The sequence below is a fragment of the Sciurus vulgaris genome, assembly GCF_902686455.1.
Source record: "Sciurus vulgaris genome assembly, chromosome: 9".
NCBI lineage: Eukaryota > Metazoa > Chordata > Mammalia > Rodentia > Sciuridae > Sciurus > Sciurus vulgaris.
Window position 1 is genome coordinate 31,232,781 of NC_136469.1, and position 20,964 is coordinate 31,253,744.

The window sequence follows — 20,964 nt, forward strand, 5'->3', positions numbered from 1 at the left end:
ACAGCCTGAAAAATAAGGGTCATTCATTTCCATTCCCATCAAATCCTTGTGTGACTACTCTCAGAATATGAAGGAGATCTGGCAGCCAAGTGACTCTGGGTGTAAAGACAGGCAGGAGACGAAGCAAGGTAAGAGTAAGTGGAGTGCATACAGCAGTGGCCTGAGAAAACTTAGATGCAAATACACACTTTTATATCACACACAACAGCATCGAGCTTTGTAAATCGTATTTCAGCACGTTACTATAACTTCTTCCTTAACATTCTGGCTTTCTATTTTTATAGGTTTTTGATGGGAGCGGATCATTTTTGTCCTACATTAACACATCTGCTGACCCACTCTACGGCCCGCAAGGCTTGGCCCTAACTTCAGATGGCCATGTTGTGGTTGCAGACTCTGGAAATCACTGTTTCAAGGTCTATCGATACCTACAGTAACAGTGGCCAGCCGGACACCCCCTCGCAAAGGTCTTGCACTATAAACTGGAATGGATTTCTCCACCCGGGACCAGATTATGACTAGACTTTTCATGCTAGAAGGAATCTTTGATGAACTTTCCATGGTTATTTCTGAATGTAACAATTTCCTTAAAAACTGCTCATCTAATTTCTAGAATTCACCATTAGGGTTAAAAAAAAAAAAAGTCTTTTACTGAATCTATAAAAACTGCGAAGTTTTACACCTGTGAACTATGGCTTATAGGACAGGGATTTATGTAGTTAAATTAATTTTGCAAATCAAACAAACATTAAACAAAAACTAGCATATGTAAAAATATTTGTTAATCTTGTGAATGATAGCCTTTGCGCAGAGCTTCCAAAAACAAATTCTGTTGTCCTTATACACTTTATTTAACCTAGGTCACAAGACTTGGGGAAATCTTCTAACCTCACTTTTACAGTATGTTGTGTTTTTTTTTTTTGGGGGGGGGGCGGTAATTGACAACTACATATTAATTACTTAAAAGAAATTTGAGACTGTCTTGCAAAATTCTCCTAGCTCTGATTTGCAGACACTTGAGAGTCAATGCAAATTTCCCAGCCTTTCTGGGTTAGATCAAAGATCCTTTCTGTGTGTTCTTTTTACCTTCTCTTTCCTACTCACCTGGTATCAGAAAACAAAGTATGTTTTCAGAGAAACCTGAAATCTCTGATGCTTTGAAAATCATCTTACAAAAGTAATACTACCTTTCGGTCAACGAACGGCCCCATTAACTCCAGATGAATATACTGGAACATAATCAAGAAAAGCTCACGTTTTCTATGTGCCATGTTTTCACATGTGTCTTTCCTCTTCCACTTCATGAAAGCAAGAGCTTTACCTCCTGCAAAAACGTCAGCACATGTAGTAGGACACCAGTATCCTAGGACAGAGAGCCATAAGCAGCCCTTTGGAGGACCCATGGTGTCAACCAAAGGCATGTGGATTGATTAATGATTTCCCCTTAGCAAGTGTTACCAAAGTTCTGTTATCTCGAGAGCATTACAGGTAAGAGCATGTTATGGTTATTTATCATTGTTCAATGAATAGTAGAGGTATCAAGGGACTATGTATACATGATTAGGGTAAGATAGAATGTATAATATAAATATATATATATAGCTTGGGTGTATTGAAATAGGCAGCACTCTGAAAGACAGAAGCATTCTGTCCAGCCATTCTTCAGCACATTCCTTTACTAATGCAGTTCAAAGCCGTCCTGGTGGAGCAAGCCCTAATGCAGGTTTAATTTTTGCCATTTCCCAGGCATGATGGTGGTGGCTGACTTAGTCAGAAAATGACCTTCTGTGTTTCAAAAAAGAAGAAAAAAAAAAGGTCAAAATAAAAGTTGAACTTGAGTTAACATTTAAACTAAGTATAAATGCATTTTGAGAAACGTTAAGGACAATTTAGTCAATCTGTCATTGATACTGTAAAATAAGATGCAGTCTGTTTCCACTGTTTAATTTTCTACTCAGTTCTACCAAACAGGATGTCATGTTTGATGTTTTCAATAATGACTTTGGGATCTTTTTCATTAAAAGCACCTTCAAACTGTACTATAAGAAAACATTTCCTGTACAGATTATTATATGAATGTGATTGTTTATTGCTTATTAACTTACAATTCAGCCATTCTCTACATAGGACTTTTTAAAATTTAGAAGGGAATCAAGCAGCTTCCAGTTGCCTATTAAATTTATTATGCCCAAATCAACCCTGAAGAAAGCTTTTTTAGAAAGAGTAACATTTAGGTTTAATTTTCTTTTAGAGTTTTTACAATTATCAAGTCTGTCTGTGATGAAGTTATAAAATCCAATAACATTTTTAGAATGTTAAACTAAGACATGTTTCCTAATGCCAGTGACATAAGTCTTTGAATTTATTTTTTTATTTTCAATTTTTTTCCTTGGTGCTGGAGATTGCAAATGTTAAGCGCCAGTTCTACTAATGGGCCGCACCTGCCGCCCAAGTCTTTGAATTGAAATATTCATATTTACAGAGTACCTTCTAGGTGCCAGGCACTGTTCTAGGCACTGGGAATAGAGTAATGGATAAAACAAGCAAAAAAAATTCCAGCTCTCTTGGAGTTTACATCTGGGGAAGGAATTTCATTTTGCCATTTACTATAAAATGTTCTGACTAAAAGATAGGCTAGACTCTTAATAGTTCCTGGACTATTTAAAAAAAAAAAAAACTTTTAAATTGTTTGTTAGTTTGAGTTTATTTTCATAAGTGAAAATGGCTTACTATTTAAATTGTGTCACAGACTATTGGTATTTTTGTTTTTATGGTTTTGTGGTGCTGGGGACTGAACCAGGACCTTGACATAACTAGGCAAATGCTCTACCACTGAGCTACTTCCCCACCTCTAGACTATTGATTTTAAAAACTAGTTTACCTAAGAGGGTTTTTTGCACATTGAAGTATTTGTGAACTTAGAAATTAACTTAAAAATGAACCAGCCATCATATTATATCAGGCCAAGTATCTAAATACATAATTTTTTCCATGTCAATATTGGCACACGCTGGAATGAAAGTATAGATAGTTTGATTTGGACCCGTTCCACTGTCTCTTAACTAAAACATATGCCATGGGCACTCCAGGAAACACTATATTTTTCCCCCCAAATATGTGATCATATATATTAAAATACAGATGCCATTTCATACCTGGATACATATGTGCATTTACTGTATTTCTTGGTGAGCATATTTTGCGGGGAAAGTGCTGCTGATAAGATACAAATAGACAAGATTTAAATGAAATTTTGTCACATTCTATGGAAAATGGTTTCTGGTAAACTGAGAAGGATATTAAAATAAGTGGCTTTTATTCTGGGCTACCATTATTGTTTGGTTTCTCTTTGTCAAGTGTATAGAACCTGTCATACATTCATGATAAGTAGCACTGAGAAAGTACTCATTCAAATTTCCCCTGGGCACTTATGGCATAGTATTGCCAGTTAGGATTTAAAGGTCAGTGACGATTCATTTTTCCCCTAACACAGATCTCCCCTGCTGGACATGGGGGTGTAGGGAGTTACTTGACCATCCAGAAACTCACAAATAAAAAGCCTTTATGACTGTTTGCCATTTTTTTTTTAAAAGGCATATAGTATCTTGGTGAAATTTTAGTCCCTATAATTAAATAAGTCCCCAGGTTTCCTTATTTTAATTTATGACTAGATTTGAGGCCAATTAATACCCCAGATCCATGCAACTATTGCACACTTGCTTCCACTACTAAATATACAGGGTATCCTAGAATGGAATTAACTGGAATAGTAGTACCTTAGTAAGTATCTATGGATCCTCATACTGAAGGGTCAATGTAAATGCTTTGGTAATGCCTACTGAGTAAATTGGAGGAAATAGCAAGTCAACAGCAAATAATCTGCAGATCACTTCAAAAGGGAAAAATCTTTTTGTACATTTGATACTATGGCATCCTCTCTATTCACCAGCTTCTGAAAAGGGAGGAATGTTTTTAGTTGAATAATGTAAACACAAGGCATTTCCAGGTAGGGTAAAGTTGAAGCTATTTGATGCAGACCTTATCTGATTTTGCTTAAAACCGGAAGTCGTAATACTGTTGCTTTCTGTAAATGTTGCAGGGTTTTAAACTTTACAATTATTTTAATATTTTTGATATCTAGGAATCTAGTATTGCCATAAAGGAAAACTAAGTGCCCATTAAAGATTTATTTGGTATAAATACTTCTTTTTGTTTTGTTTTAAATGACAGTAAGCTACAAATCATGATGCTAATCTTAACTTTCTAAAGATGAATTGTGTGGCAGTGACTGTGTGATCTGTTTGTGGAGAATGTATGAAAGCTATTACTTAATATTCTAGAATAGGTTAATAAATTGGCTATGTTGTTCCAATGAATGTACAGCACTTCCATTAACTTCTGAAAGCAACACAGCCTTAAACTCAACTCAATGCTTTTGCTTTATGACATGGGGAATGTTCTGTCATCGAGTGGTTTTGTTTTTTGGTTTTTTTTGCAGTGCTGGGGATCAAACCCGGGGCCTCGCGCATGGTAGGCAAGTGCTCTACCACTGAGCTACATCCCCAGCACAACAGTGTATTCTTGTAACAGAATTCTTTATATCATTCTCAATTCTATAGCCTTTCAATCCAATGTATGAGTATGAAGGTTTTTTGCTTCCTTTGTTTTCTTTTTAGATTTTGTACATTCCATCTTTATAGGTCCGTTTCATATGTTTTGTGTATAGAACACTAAGTCTTGCGCTCTCTGACATTGATACTGATATATTCTCATCATTTGTTATTTTATGAATCAAAATGCTGACTGCCTATTTAAAGAATGAACGCTGTGCATCAAAGTGTTTGTATGTTCGTAGCTACATACGTATCACAGTATTTTGGATGCTTTAGTCTACAATAAAACTTTAAATTAATTCTGTCTTGAAACATAGGAGAAACAAGACTCATGTGTATATCTTTACCATGCACAAAAATCTCAAATCATTATAATAAAGCTTGTTTTCTCCATATCCATGGTAAATGTTTATTTATTTAATAAATTGTTTCCTTGAGAGAAGGGGACTGGAGGAATATTCTAGAATAAATGGAAGATAGCAATAACTCAAACTGTTTATATTAACAAGAAAAAGCTTAGTAAAATTTTTGTTGGCTATGTTGCCAATCATCTGTTAGTATTTAGGATGCATGTTAATCAAGAATTTGGAAAATCCTGACACACATGTCCAGCATGTATATTTAGAAAGTTATAAAAATAAAAATCATTGTCTTTATAATTCTTAAAGAATTGCAAGATAAAGGAAACTTCCATAGTCATGGCAGACATAGTTCTATAAACCAAAGGTCTTGAGGGGACTTGCTACAAACATTGCGTTTAGGGCCCAGAATTTAACCACATAGAGTTCATTACAATAAAACTTTCTATGTCATATCAAGCAACTGGTCGTGCATTGCAAGCAATAGTCAAACCGTCTAGAGAACACACTTGTGATACAGCAGACTTTCAGCTAAGTGTAAGAGATACAAAAATGAATAATGAACACATTTGGGCAGTCCCCTGGGGCTTCAATCTCCGGAGGAGCCTGATGATAAATGTATAAATGTCACATCTTTTCAAAGAAGTTAGTTTTCATGTCCTTCTCAAAAGGTTTTTTGAATATTATCTCTATTAATAATGTCAAAGTTGTTACTTAAAGTCCCTTATCTGGAGGCCAGTATCTTTTCCACGATCATGTGTGGTGTCCAGGCTTAGAGCTTATTCCTTTGTCTTCCTATAAAGCAGTCTCACCTCTGCTTGTAAGCAAGTTTTCAGCTTGTTTTGCATGTTTACATGTTTGCAGACATTTTTTCCTAGATACATTTATACATTTTAAATTATTAATTAAGCCTCTGATTCATGATGGAATGAATACTAAAATTCATTGTAATGTGAGATCAAATTTAAGTATCCTTTGTGGACAATGAAGAATTTCTTTGTTTTCTTGAGGGTTCAAAAACATTCAGAATTGACTGGAACTCTTGAAAGTGGTAACCTAAGTTAGAAGGAGAGAGGAAACAACAGAAATTAGAGAAAGATCACACATGACACCATTGACTACTGACTGCGAATATTAATATTATTGAATCCTACTTCTCTTTTTTTTTTTGGTCATTATTATTATTTTTTATTGTATACAAATGGGATACATATTGTTTCTCTGTTTGCACATGGAGTCAAGGCATACCATTTGTGTAATCATAAATTTACATAGGGTAATGTTTGATTCATTGTTATTTTTTTCCCTTCCCCCCCACCCCTCTTTTCCCTCTATACAGTCCTTCCTTCCTCCATTCTTACCACCCTCCTTAACCCTAACCCTAAACCTAACCCTAATCCTAACGCTAACCTCTCCCACCCCCCATCATAAGTCCTCATCCGCTATCAGCGAGATCATTCGTCCTTTAGTTTTTTTGAGATTGGCTTATCTCACTTAGCATGATATTCTCCAATTTCATCCATTTGCCTGCAAATGCCATAATTTTATCATTCTTGATGGCGGAGTAATATTCCATTGTGTATATATGCCACAGTTTTGAATCCTACTTCTATTCTTCACTTATTTTTTTCTTTATCCAAGGTGGTACCCTTGCCATGGTGGCCTCTTGGGAGTCTTTCAGACTCAGAGAGAGAGGGGGATACTTCATAAGCCATTTGATCTATGTTTTAGTTCAGCATATCTTAGACGGCCCTTTGGGAACACATTTCACATAAAGCCAAATACATCCCTCTGAAGAAGAGTTCAATTAAAGTCACAGGTTGCTACTGCCAAAGACAGGAGACAGGCAGGGCAAGTAGACATTCGATCCTCTATCCACCCAAAGGTCTTTTTTGTTGTTGTTACCGTAGTCACTGAACAATTTCTAAGCACTTGTGGTATACCAGACTTCTAGCTAAGTTTAAGGGACACAAAGATGAATATTGAAGGCTGTACCATTCAAGAGTTTTCAGGCTGGTTGGTGAAACAGATCAGACACTTAACAATACTGTGATCTGCTTTTTAAGTATTTGTGGTACTTTAGCAATATTTGCTAATATATATTCATTAGCCAGTATTTATTGTGTACAGTAAGTTAAGTGATTGTTCTAGCCACTTGGAAATAGGAAATAAAAAGTCCCTGCTGGTAATGTAGCTCAGGGATAGAATATTTGTCTAGCATGCATGTGGCCCTAGGTTCGATCCCCAGAACTCTAAAAGAAAAAAAAAAAGTTTCTGTTCTCATGCAGCCTTATTCTACTAAGATGAGACAATAAATGAATGTAAATAGGGCCTGGTGTGAAACATAAATGTAGGGTCCATTGTTTAAGAAGTATGGAAAAGGCTTTTCCCTTTCTTCAGGGTCTCTTGATTATGGTGTTTTTCTTTTGCATTTTAATGTCATATTCTCTTGGCATGGGGATATTTGATGGTTAAGTGTACAGTCTCATTGGCACTGGGTGCCACAACTTGCAACTCAGACTTGCCCCACACTCATTTTATATAGTTTTTTGTTTGTTTGCGGTACTGGGGATCGAACTCAGGGCCTTGTGCTTTTGAGGCAAGCACTCTACCAGCTGAGCTATCTCCCCAGCCCCCTACACTCATTCTAAACAAGACTGAGAGAGCATGAGCTGTCCAGGGAAGACAAATAATTGAATATGGCAAGACCACAGTAAGCAGAAGAAGAGGCGAAGTGTGGTGGCTTGTGCTTGTAATCCCACTGGCTCAGGAGGCTGAGGCTGGAGGACTACAAGTTCAAAGCCAGCCTTAGCAATTTAGCGAAGCCTTAAGCAACTTGGTGAGACCCTATCTTTATTTTTTTTTTTTCACTATCACAGCACCTACTTTAGCCATATCATGACCAATACATAGAAAGACAGGATGAGATGTACTAATTATATTTTTTCTAGTACATATTAAAACATTTATTAATTGGCTACCCATTTACTATTTTCAAATTATGTCCTGTACCATCAATTATTTGTATAAGGCACTTTAAAAAAAACTGAATTAATGAAACTGCAGTTCAATATACCCCTTCTGCTTTCATAAGAAGCAACGATGACGACAAATTCTTATTTAGAGGTCACTGATTAAATCCTTACTAAAATTGTTATGTTTTACAATGATTCAAAATCCACATAAATTTCAAAATACACTAAGTGTTGGTATTCTTTATTTTTGGTATTTTTCAGGGGAAAGGACCTAGGCATTTGCTCCGAATCTGCATCTACTATCATAAGGTTGCATATTTTAGATCCTTTTGATTTTAAATTCAATGGTTTTTACTCTTTAAAAATCTAAGGGAAAAAGAGGACTACAAACCAGTTTTCATTTTTATTTTTTTGACAGCACTGGGATTGAACCCAGGGTACTCTACCACTGAACTACCTCACCAGCTATTTTGGTTTTGAGAGAGGGTCTCTCCATGTTGCCTAGGCTAGCTCCAAACTTGCCATCCTCCTGCCTCAGCCTCCAGAGTAGCTGGAATTATAGGCCTGTGCCATCACGCTCCGAAATTGCCCATTTTTTTAAGCCAAATTAAGGTCAGACTGCCACAGAGGAGAGAAAATGCACGTAAAAACAAAGACTTTAAAAAGAAGGAAAAAGTCACATACAACACACAGAAGAAAAAAAGGAGGAAGCTGCTCCGGGACTCCACGCCCGGGCCCCGCCCTCCTCCAGGCCTCGCCCCGCCCCCCGCCCAGGCCCCGCCCTCGTCGGCCGCCCGGCGGAGCCGCCAGAGGTCGCTGTGAGCCGTGCGGAAGAGGGTCAGTCGCCTCCCGGATCCTTTCCCCTTCGCTGCCCCGCCCCCTGCGCTTGTTGGCGCCAAAACCAAACCTGCCCTGCCCTGACGCTCCCCGCCCCTCATCGCGCGCAGGCCCTGCCACCCGCACCATGGTAAGAGCTGAGGCCACTGTCCCGGGTCGCCTTCCCCCTCAGCGTCTGGGCGTCCGAGCCGCGGGCGGCGCGGGATCCTCCTGCCCAGGCGGAGGCGCCGGTCAGGACGACGCCTCGGCGCCCGCGCCCTCCCCGGCCCGCACCTGACCCCCGCCGCCTGTGCCCGGACGGGACAGACGGGTCGGGTTAGAACTCTGGCGGCGTTAGCGAAATTACCCGAGCTCCCGCCTCCTCGGGGGTTGGTCCAGCAGGCTGAGAGAACCCGTGGCCCCGACGTCTCCGGGTTCGGCCCGCACCGCGAAGGACCGTGCGGGCGGGCGCGCTGGCGCCTGCGCCGCTTAGCTTCCCTCGTGAGCCGGGAGGGTTGACCTGGTAGGAAGTTCCAAATCGTGTGTGTGAGCTTAATGTCGTCATTTTCATAAACCTTCCAAGTTTCATGCACAATTTTTTTCTGCGTGTGTTGGCAGAGAATTAACGACTAATCAAAAGAACCTTAAGATTTTAATATCTCAATTTAGTTAAGTGGCCGTTATTTTGCCGCACCAATGATGGACAAGGATCTAGTACGGCATTTGAAGATACTTGCCCAGCTGTAATTAAGTGATAACGGCTTCTTTGTGGTTAAACTAACAACCCAGGCACCTGGGCATAAAATGGACCAAGAAGCCACAGAACCAGACATAAAAGAAATCTGGTAACAGTGCTTCGTGTTATCATATTTCTCTTTGTAGAGTTACTGGTCTAGTGTAACCGACTACCGACCTCTGTGCAAAGGGGTGCATCAACTTTGTCTTAGTCTCTATCCACTGTGAATCACCTTCTAATACTAAATGACTTAATGGGCTGTTGATTCATTTCAGATGCATGCTTCTGATCATGGGGAACCATGAAACAGAACTTTTATAAATAGGTACTATTTTCAAAAAATATGTGATCAAGAAATAAGTTTGGTGTTATGTTGGTCAAAAATAAATTTTTGCCCTCTCTCCTGATTGAATTAATAACTTTCGATTTGGTTGAGCTTTTAGGTGAACAATTATAAGGCTGAGTATATTCTTGAAATTGGAGAAGTACAGCTCTGAGGGAAGCAGATAACACCTATTTTTAAACTTTTCAGAATTTTATTTTTTTTTTAATTTTTTTCTGTAGATGACCACAATACCTTTTTTTTTTTTTGGCGCTGAGGATTGAACCCCTTGCCTCATGCGCAAGGCAAGCGCTCTAACCATTGAGCCACAACCCCAGTCCATCGAATAACTTTTATAGCTGCAGAGAACTTTCTTATAACTGCGCCCAAGGACACTCAATTCTTATTGCCTGTGTGTGCTCACCTGCAAGAGCTTTCCAGGATCTGTTAATAATGCCAACCTGCTAGGGATCTGTTTTCTGCTGATGCAGCTACAAACTAAAGTCCAAAAGAGATTTTCCCTAGTCCCACACAGCCCCTGATGTCCTTTAGATTCTGGGCTGAGAAAAATAAGGTTCTCAAATTTGGGCACAGTTGAAACACTGGGAAAGGATTTTTTTTTTAATATGTATATCCAGGACCCATCTCAGAGACTGATGTGTCTGGGCATCAGTATTGTTTTTGTGGTACTGGAGATTGAATCCAGGGCTTGGCATTTGGCTAGACAAGTACCCTGCTACTGAGCTACATCCTCATCCCTGGGCATCAGTATTTTTGAAAGTTGAGATGATCCTAATGTCTGGCAGTTTGAGACCCACTGGAACCAAGAAGTGAGCCAAAGAGCCTTCTAATGAGGTGTGAAGAGCCTTCTAATGAGGTGTGAATTTCATGCTTGATTATTTGATACTGCTGGAGGCCAGTGTGAAGGGAGACTGATAAAGCAGTCCTGGACTCCAGCTCCTCAGTCCTGGGTTTAGTGAACCGGTTTATATGGTTCCTTGGAGCTTGCCTACCTGAGATTTCTAGGATTTCCCTTTGCAAGCAAGGCAATAGATAGTTATCCCAGAATTCCTTATTAACTCTCTCTGCATCATACAATACAGTGGGTGTGGTGGGGTTTGGAAGCCTACATAGCCTTAAATCTTAGAGTTGGGGGTTTTAGATATGTCCTGAAATTTAGTGTTGGCTCTTACCTCTGTTCTAACCTGGCTTACAAAGCACTGGGAAAGTGAAAGCAGTTTGTGCTTTGAAGTTTTTCAGTCTGCTGAGAGAGACAAGTAAACACATCCCTTCAGTGTGGTAGATGATTTGATGAAAATGTGTCCTGAGAACACATGCTCAGCCTGTGAGCTCAGGGTAATTCTGGAGAGAGAATGCCTACACTGAGAATCTGGAGACCCTTTGGAGTTTTTGATTTGATTTGAAGAGGAAAGGTGTGTTGGGTAGAGGAATCTTTTTTTTTTCAAATCACAAAAGAGAGCATGCTTGGAGTAGAGAATTATAAGTAGCTTTGATATGACAACCCAAATTGCTTGTCTCTCCATGTTGTTATGGTAAAACTTGTGGGGAGTGACTATGAGAGCAGTAGGTTGTAATCAGGTGATAAAGACCATCTGACGTATCATACTACGTTCTGGGATCACTCTGATAGTGGGGACTCACTGAAAGATTTTAAGCAAGGGAGAGGCATGGTCAGATTTGCTTTTTCACAATGTAGAATGTGACCTTAGAGGGTGAGACAGTGTGATTAGATGGCTGGAGGTAGATAATGAAGGTCTGAACTGAGGTAGTGACGGTAGGGATGAAACAGGACAGATAGGTTAGAGAAATAGTTAAGTGCCAAAACTGAAATAGTTAAGTGCCAAAACTGGCAGAACTTGGCCAAGGTTGGATGTGGGCTGAGATGACGGCACCTAGGATAACTGCCAAACCACTGGCACGGGCAACAAGGTAGTCTCCAACTGAAACTCAAGATGTAGAATAACAGGTTTGGGGAGTAAATGGGAGAGGAAAAGTTCACTTTGGACCATCTGAGTTTGAAGTCTTTCCAGCAGGCAGGTAGGTACATGAGATTGAATCTCACGGTCAGATGTAAAGTTTGACGTCTCAGCATAAGTGTTAAAACCATGAAAGAGATAAAATCAAAGAAGAGATGTGAGGAGCTGATGGAATCAATAGCCCAACCCTGGGGAACTGCAATGTTTGAGAGTGGACAGAGGAAAAATATCAGATAATGTTCTACACTACCATTTTTTAAAACTCAATATTCACTTTTTTACTTTTGTGCTTTAGTCAAAGAAGAAAGGACTGAGTGCAGAAGAAAAGAGAACTCGCATGATGGAAATATTTTTTGAGACAGTACGTTGTTTTCCTTAAAATTTTTAGTATTTTGTGTAATTTTCACCTTAAGTTAATTTCACAATTGGCATATTGTGTATTTTTACATTAAGTAGTTCACTGTTAGCCATCACTGCTTTGTTAGAGATCCATACTGACCAGTTTCTTGAATGATGAATAAAATTTTGCAAACATTTGTCTTCCTTTGAGCTAGAGTGTGAAACAACCATATCCTACTATTGGCAAGTCTCTTTCACCAGAATTATATCTCTAATACATACATTTGCTTGCTCTTTCTGCCTAAAAATAATGATAGTAGCTCATGTTTACTTAGTGATGCTGAGTTACCAATCACTGTTCCAAGCATTTATCAGAGATTATGGAATTTCTTCATATATCAACCCTATGAGGTAGGTACTATTATTATCATCCCTGTTTTACAGATGAGAACTTTTGAGATGCAGAGTGTGTGTGAGAAGCCTATCCTAGGGCTGGGGATACAACTCAGTTGGTAGAGTGTTTGCCTTACATGCACAAGGCCTTGGGTTCAATCCCCAGCACCTCAAAAAAAATCAGTGATAGCATGCTCACCTAGCATGTGTGAGGCCCTGGGTTTGATCCTCAGCACCACATAAAAATAAGATAAAGGTATCGTGTCTACCTACAAAAAAAAAATTAAATAAATACTTTTTTAAAAAGTTCAACATCACTAATCATTGGGGAAGTGCAAATCAAAACCACAATTAAAAAAAAAAATTTAAAGAAAGAAACCTATCCTAGATCTCCAAAAATAGAAGTGCAATACTAATATTCAAACCAAGAAGGAACATCTGATTTTTCTGGGGTTGGGGGCAAAAAATACTGCCTCTTTATTTATTTATCTATCTATCATATGTATCATTTAATGCATATATGATCATTCACAGGCTTCCTTGATTTGCTCCAGATTTTTATGCTTACCATTAATAGGAAATATGTTTAAAGTTTTAACTCCTAAGTGACAGAGACAGTTCAGTCCACCACCTGACTCTAGAGCCTATTGTCTTCACCATTTTGCTTTATAATGGCCTTTCTTTGCCTTCAGGTTGAAGTCCAAATAGGCCTTTTGCCTTAATCTACATTAACTTCATATAGCTTGGCAGAAACTTTAGCCTACTGACCCCAACCTACTGGCTGTTTTCATCATATACTGACATAAAGAAGATGGGGAAAAGTGGCCAAGTAGAATATTAAATTGATAAAATTCCTTTTCATTTTGATAATGTAGATTCTCGATAAAACAAGCAAAATATTCTGGGGATTTGAAAAAATATATTTGCACTGTAAGTGTAAACTTTACTGTTCCTAAAAGTCATTGGCAGTTCAGAACAGGATATTGTATTAATAATAATGACATCATTAAGAAGATAAACTGGGGTTGGGGTTGTGGCTCTGGCTTAGTAGTACCTAGCACATGTGAGGCCCTGAGTTCAATCCTCAGCACCACATAAAAATAAAGGTATTGTGTCAACCTGCAACTAAATTTTTTTTAAAAAAAGCAAAGAAGATAAATTGGTAAAGTTTGCATGTGAAAATTATGACAATTCTACTGAGCTGAAGTATTTTTCCTATGATCTTAGAGCAAGAAAAGTAGATTTAATTCCTATCAGTGGAAAGCTGGAGAGAGTACTCAGTGAAATTATTTTGTCCTTTGTAATATTGTTAATTGTCCCAAATATCAAAATTGGCTATTTCTGATTGAGAAACGTTCTACTTTACCCCTCAATAACACTGAGATACTGACGACTGTGGTACTAATGAATATTAGCAGCTTAAAGAAGTGTGATCATCACTGAGGTTTTTGGCAAAACTAGGAATTAATCCTATTAATGGGTTTCAATTCATACATTCCTGTTCCTTTTCCACATTACATCCTAGTCATTTGCCGCTTATTTATGTAGTTTATCAGGTTTTTTTTTGACAGAATTGAAAAATACAACAGATTTGAGAGAAGTAAGAGAGACCATTTCATTTATTATCTCATGAGTGGGATATGATATATCCTGGATCTAGACTGATGACAAATGTTGATAAATATTAGGCATAAGCCCTTCAACAATTCAGAACAAATCAACAATGTGAAAAGCATGGATTTCAACAGTGGAAAGCATGAATTCTAGAACTCAGATTCTAGAATCTGGATTCTAGTTCCATTGTTGCAGTTGGCAAGTGAAAATTCTAACAGAATCAAACAGCTTCAGTTATAGAATTTGATTTTAGATGTGACTAGTAACCTTATTTTGAAAAAAAAAAAAAAGTAACCTTATTTTGGACTAATGTCATGGGGAATTGTTCATGATGTAGAAAGTAAAAATATATAAAATTATTGCAATATGATCACAAATATTAACAGTGGTAGGATTATAGGTGAATTTTAAGTCTCTTTTCTTATTTACCTATAGTGAACAAATATTATCTTTTGAATCACATTAGAAAACCAACTAACAAAGCACCAGTGGTTCATTTGCAAAGGTTTAGAAATCTTTTAAAACATAATCCTCCGTAATAATGACAGTTCATTCTTGGATAAGAATGTTCTTATCTTTTATGAACTGTTTTTTGTTTTGAGACACAGGCTTCAATAAACTTTTGCTGAGTTTTTCTAAAAATTACCTCAGCAAAGACTTAAATGAATAACTCTCCTTTGGTACTTTTATACCCAGAGAATTTTACATAGATCTATAAATAGAAAGGCAGACAGATATATGTATGGATCTGTTGAATATTTGAGACTTCCAATGTAATTTAAAAAAATTATTTGCTTATTGCACCTAGGAAGAACACGGTGACAGGATAGCTCTGATTTCAAACTTGCACCTGGAATACATTTTACCTAATGTCAGTACTTAAGCAAGTAACTTGACCTCTCTGTGTCTAAGTTTCTTCATCTGTTAAGGAGAACGATAATAGTAGCACCAAGCTCAGTGTGGTATGAGAATTAAATGAGATAATTCATGTGAAACATTACAACCTCTAAGTCATAAGTGCTTAATTAATCCAGTGTTATGACTATATGTCGTCCATGGAATCTTACATGTACCTTTTTTGAAGGGAAAGGGGAGCTAGAACCATTGTGTTCATCTCTTTTTTATCATCTGTGCTTAATGCTAGGGAGACTGAAAATCAAGATTTACTTGAGATTATTTGTTCAGTCCACTTGAGTTATGAGATTTTCTGCAAGCCCATTTGTTTACACACCAGCTTTATAAGGATGGCCAGTGTGTCTGGGGCTTTTTGGTGACCACATATAAGCAGATGTCTCGATGAGTTCATGTTCTTTTTCCAAGGAGTATGAAGTATTTGCAAAGAGATTTAATGGATTTGTCTAATACATCAGAATCCTATAATCAGTAATTTATTGTATGTTCCCTAAGATTCTAAATTATCACCTTTATACAGTTTATTCCCAATTGTGTAAAAATGGATTGATCTGATACTGTAAGTCTAATGAGTATTCTCTTTAATTTACAGATTCAGGTATAGTGAGATGAAATTTTTCAATATTTTATTATGAAAAATTTTTCAGATGTATTTTAAAAATAATTTTACAGTGAATACACATTTCTATTATCCAGATTCTACCATTGACAGTTTACTTTACTTGCTTTATCATATATGTAGTCATCTGTCCACTACTTTATCCATTCATCAGGTTTTTTTTAATATACTTCAAAGGAGTTCATATGTATATATTCTGGGTACCAGGCCTTGACCAAATATGTGTTTTTTGAGTATGTTCTTATAGGTGGTATTTGTTTTTTCAGTTTATTAGCAGTGTCCATTTGGATTGGCAGAAGTTTTTAATTTTTTTTTTAAGTACAGTTTCCATCCAATTAAAGTTGCCTTTTAAAGTTTATTTTGGAAGAAATGAATCCCAGATTTCCATAACAATAATTGCACTATTTCTGTTATAATTACTGAATCCTTTAGTCTTTTCAGACAGTTGCATTTTATTATCCAAGTTCTTTTTACCACTTAATCCAAGGCTTACAAGTAGAAAAGAGTAGTTAAAATAGATTTTTTTTTCTGACCATCAGGTTAAATATTCTACATGCTTAATTAACATTCCCTTAATGTTTTGCTTTGCATATGGTGGACATGCAACATATTCACGAGACAGGCTATGAATTGTATAATTTTTCTGTTATTTAGGTGTAACTACTCCATGAAATGTAAACAAATCTTGACAGTTGTCCAATTTTGGTTAGAACTGCTAAATCTTAGAGTGTAATATATGCTAAATAAGGCACTGGTTTTTATTTGTTTTTCTAGTTCAGCAGGAAGATGTTCTTTATGTTCTAATCTCCCCATACTTTAAAGAATTGTATGCTCAGGCAGAAGTCTTCATTTTTAAGTTCTATAGAGGGGACTGAATGAGATCATCACAAAGTTTCTTCTAGTTCCAAAATGCTTAATTCTATTGCACTGTTTGTGTTCATGTACAGTGTTTTAATATAATATTTTATAACACTTATGATAAATATCCAGTAGAAAATAAATGTTTTTCATATTTTCTACTCCTTTTAAACAGAAAGATGTGTTTCAATTGAAAGACTTGGAGAAAATTGCTCCCAAAGAGAAAGGCATTAGTAAGTATTAAAGATATGCTGGGATACTTTGGGAAATATTGGTCATATTTTCTGCAACAGTGTTTCTCTTTATGAAAAACAAATTTCTAGAGATGAAGAATGTTTGTAAAAGTAATTCTGTAAAGCCTGTTGGTCATCAGTTCTTGCATTTGGATCATCTGCTATAGAAGAATTAAAATGGAATAGGTGTGTACATACACTCACACATATGCATATACATACACAATATATACACTTATTTTTGAGTGTAGTTTATTTCAAAAGAAGTGAACATTGTTCTTATGTTCTAGTATTTGTTAAATGTGATTTTGTGGGGAGATCCAAGATGGCAGACTAGAGGGAGGCTGCGTTCCTTGTCGCTCCATAACGCCGGATTCTAGCAGAGGATATCTGTTTCTCGGTGAGGCAGTTTTTGCTGCTTATCGATCCCCTGGTGTTTACCCCGTTTGTCTGCTGTGATGACCTGCAATCTGCCAGCATATCGACGCCTTTTTTGAGAGCAGATTGCTCACTGTCAGGCATCTATCATCCGCCATTTGCCTGCCTCTCGCCTGTCCATCGCCTACCTTACCCCTATCCATCACCCAACACTCGAGGTTCACCTCCCGATCGTCCGACAGCTGCCAGCAGACTGACCGCAGACCGCCAGTGGAGCACCAGCTGCCAGCTGTCACCTGGAAGTTCACTGTCACAGTACCTGCAGGTTTGATTACACGTGGCTGCCGCCATTTTGAGACAACAGCCAGGCCCCGTAGGACCCCTGGCCGGACTGACTGAGCCCCATCTCCAGGATCCCTCAGCCCAACCGACCACTCCCTGCCTCTGGAGCCCTCACATCAACTGACTGCTCCCTGCTGCCAGGACCCCCAGACCTACTGACTGAGCCCTATCACCGGGAACCCAGACCGACTGATTGCACCCGGCCTCCAGGATCCCACAACTACACCAAACACACTGGACCCCCAGGACCCCTGCCGGACCAACTGCATCCCGTCTCCAGGACCTCCAGCTGACCACGTCCACCCCTAAGCTGCAACTCCCCATTTGCCAACACATTTCGAAGACAGAGCGGCCATCTTGGATAATCCTGGAAGCCGTAGCTCTGATCTTCGGGTGGGGCAAATCCCATCCTAAGACACCTGCTGGAGGCCTGAAGCTTATTGTCAGGTACCTCTCATGCATCAGGCTACTGAACACTGGGAGGTTTCATTAGTATATGACTGTTATACAGTAGATTTTCTTTTTTCTCCTTTTTTTAAAAAAAATTTAGGTTTTTATTTCTTTACTTTTCTTGCTTTCTTTTCCTTTTGTTTACCTGTTCCCTCAGAGTCTCTTTCTCCCTTTTTTGCATGCTAACATCCGATTTCTTTTGATTACACTCTCACCCTTTCTATTTTCTAGAACTTCTGTATATTCTTTTCTTATCCCATTAACAGCCATATTCTACATCCCTCTGCCTCCTCTTTGTCCTCCATTAGAAACTGCAGACCTTACTGTAAACCTGTTTGTTTTACCGAAGATAACATTTGAACTCGTTTATTATGACAATTTTGTTATTGTCCCCATAGGGGCTATTTGGTCTAGGATTGCATAGTGTCTGATTTGGGCACTGCTAATATTGATCTCCCCTTAAAGAAAGGGTTTTGGAAACCTATAGGGCCACTATAAGCCTATAGGGGGAAATCTGCAATACCCCAGATCTGCACTGCTAGAGGGGAAGATACATGAACAACATGAAAAAACAAGGGAAGAAAATGATCCAAACAAATCTAGATTCTATAGTAATAGAATCCAATGACAGTATGTTAGAAGAAATGTCAGAAAAGGACTTCAGATTATACATGATTAAGATGATTCACAAAGCAAAGGACGAGATCAGAGAGCAAATGCAGGCAATGAATGATAATACCAATAAGCTGAAAGAGCACCTGGAGGAAGCAAAAGATCATTTCAAAAAATATAGAGATTCTAAAAAAAACCAAACGGAAATCCTTGAATGAAGGAGACAAAAAACCAAATAAAAAACTCAATGGAAACCATCACCAACAGACTAGACCACTTGGAAGACAGAACCTCAGACAATGAAGACAAAATATTTAATCTTGAATATAAAGTCGCCCAAACAGAGAAGATGGTAAGAAATCATGAACAGAATCTCCAAGAACTATGGGACATCATGAAAAGACCAAATTTAAGAATTATTGGGATTGTGGAAGGCACAGAGATACAAATCAAAGGAATGAAGAACCTATTCAATGAATAATATCAGAAAATTTCCCAAACCTGAAGAATGAAATGGAAAATCAAATACAAGAGGCTTACAGAACACCAAATGCACAGAATCACAACAGATCCACACCAAGGCACATTATAATGAAAATGCCTAACATTCAAAATAAAGATAGGATTTTGAAGGCCGCGAGAGAAAAGCATCAGATTACATATAGGGGGGAGACCAATACGGATAGCAGCCGACTTCTCAACCCAGACTCTAAAAGCTAGAAGGGCCTGGACCAACATATTTCAAGCTCTGAAAGAACATGGTTGCCAACCAAGAATCCTGTACCCAGCAAAACTAACCTTCAGATTTGAAGATGAAATAAATGTGATTTTGTGTCTTTACATCATATATTAGTTTCCTAGGGCTGCGCTAACAAATTCCTATACAAATGTTGGCTTAAAGCAACAGTAATTTTTCACAGTTCTGGGGGCTAGAAGTTTGAAATGAATGGGTGGGCAGTGCTGGTTCCTTTGAGAGGCTCCAAAGGAGAATGCATTTCTTTTTTCTTTCCTAACTTCTAGTGGCTGTTAACAGAATGTGGTCAAATTCTAATCTCTGGCTCTGTCTTCACACTTATCCTTTGCATCTGTGTTTTTCTTCCCTTCTTTCTCTCATAAAAACATGTCATTTCTCCTTAACTTAATTTTTAATTACATCTACAAAGACCCTTTCCCAAATGAGCTCATATTCTCAGGTTCCAGGAGGTTAGGACCTTGAATGTATTTTGGGCCTGGGGAGACTACTAAGCCTGCTACACATGCTATGTTTCTTTTTAAACTTTTCTGATTATGTAAGCTATGCATATTTATGTTTATTTTAACAAATTTGGAACTATAAAAACTGTAAGGAAGAAGGTAAAATTTATTCATAATTCTATTCTGAGATTACTTTTTCTCTGTGTATGTATCTGTCCATCTCTGATAGGGAACCATGCTGCATATGCAGTTTTGTGTTTATGGGTTTTTTGGGGGAGTGGTGTTGGAGTTTGAACAAAGGGCCTTGTATTTGCTAGGCAAGTGCTCTACCACTGAGTTATACCCTCAACTGTGTATTTTTTTAATTTTTTCTGTTCTAATTAGTTATCCATGACAGTAGAATGCATTTATGCATTTCGATAAATCATAAATAAATGAATTTTTATATAACATATTATCTACATTTACATCACTTGTTTTAAAAATCATTTTGGACATCTCTGTCTCCTAAAATTTCGTGACCATCCACCATACCATAACTTGCTTGGGTGGTCACTTATTGAACATTTAGATTGTTTCTAAATATTGCTGCTAGAAATAAGATGTAATTAACATGCAGTCTACTCTGGACTGAATTATTTTCCCACAGTTTTGTATGTTGAATCTCTGAGCCCCCATGTGATTGTATTTGGAGGTAGAACTTTTAAGAGGTAATTAAGAGTAAATGAGACTAAAAGAGTGGGGACCTATCCTATAGGATTAGTGGCCTTAAAAGAAGAAGAAGAAAAGAGATCTCTCTGCATCTGAGGAAAGGGCCTGTTAGGACAGAGTGAGAAGAGAGCTTTCTATAGAACAGGAAAAGAATCCTCACCAGGAACTGATTTCATTACCATCCTGATCCAGTCTCCAAAACTGAGAAATAAAATTTCTGTTCTTTAAGCCACCCTGGCTTTGGTATTTTATTATAACAGCCCAAGCAGACTAAGACACTGTCTATAAATTTTTCTCCACATCTCAAAACTTCATTAGGAAATGTCTATAAGTGCACAATAGAAAATAGAGATCCATGTCATTTTTTAGCCTTTTTAACGTATAATCTCTCACTGCCTTCAAGGAAAGTGATTAAGTCAACTTTTTCACTGCTATGACCAAAAGGCCTGATAAGAACAATTAGAGGAAGAAAAGTTTACTTGGGGGCTAGT

The 20,964-nt window shown here is 37.9% G+C and overlaps 2 protein-coding genes across 10 annotated transcripts in view; both read left to right on the forward strand.

The window, feature by feature from the left end:
- TRIM2 (tripartite motif containing 2) overlaps window positions 1-5,008 on the forward strand; it is a 133,379-nt gene extending 128,371 nt beyond the window's left edge. For all 9 annotated transcript variants that reach the window (XM_079153423.1, XM_079153424.1, XM_079153421.1 and 6 more), the window contains exon 12: window positions 285-5,008. In XM_079153423.1, the coding sequence (XP_079009549.1) occupies window positions 285-437 (153 nt within the window). In that variant the 3' untranslated portion in view covers window positions 438-5,008. The remainder of the gene's footprint in view (window positions 1-284) is intronic.
- Window positions 5,009-8,813: 3,805 nt separating this feature from the next.
- The window catches only part of MND1 (meiotic nuclear divisions 1), a 64,380-nt gene continuing 52,229 nt past the window's right edge, over window positions 8,814-20,964 (forward strand). The window contains exons 1-2 of the mRNA XM_079153456.1: window positions 8,814-8,914; window positions 16,729-16,786. Coding sequence (XP_079009582.1) covers window positions 8,912-8,914; window positions 16,729-16,786 — 61 coding nt within the window. The 5' untranslated portion in view covers window positions 8,814-8,911. The remainder of the gene's footprint in view (window positions 8,915-16,728; window positions 16,787-20,964) is intronic.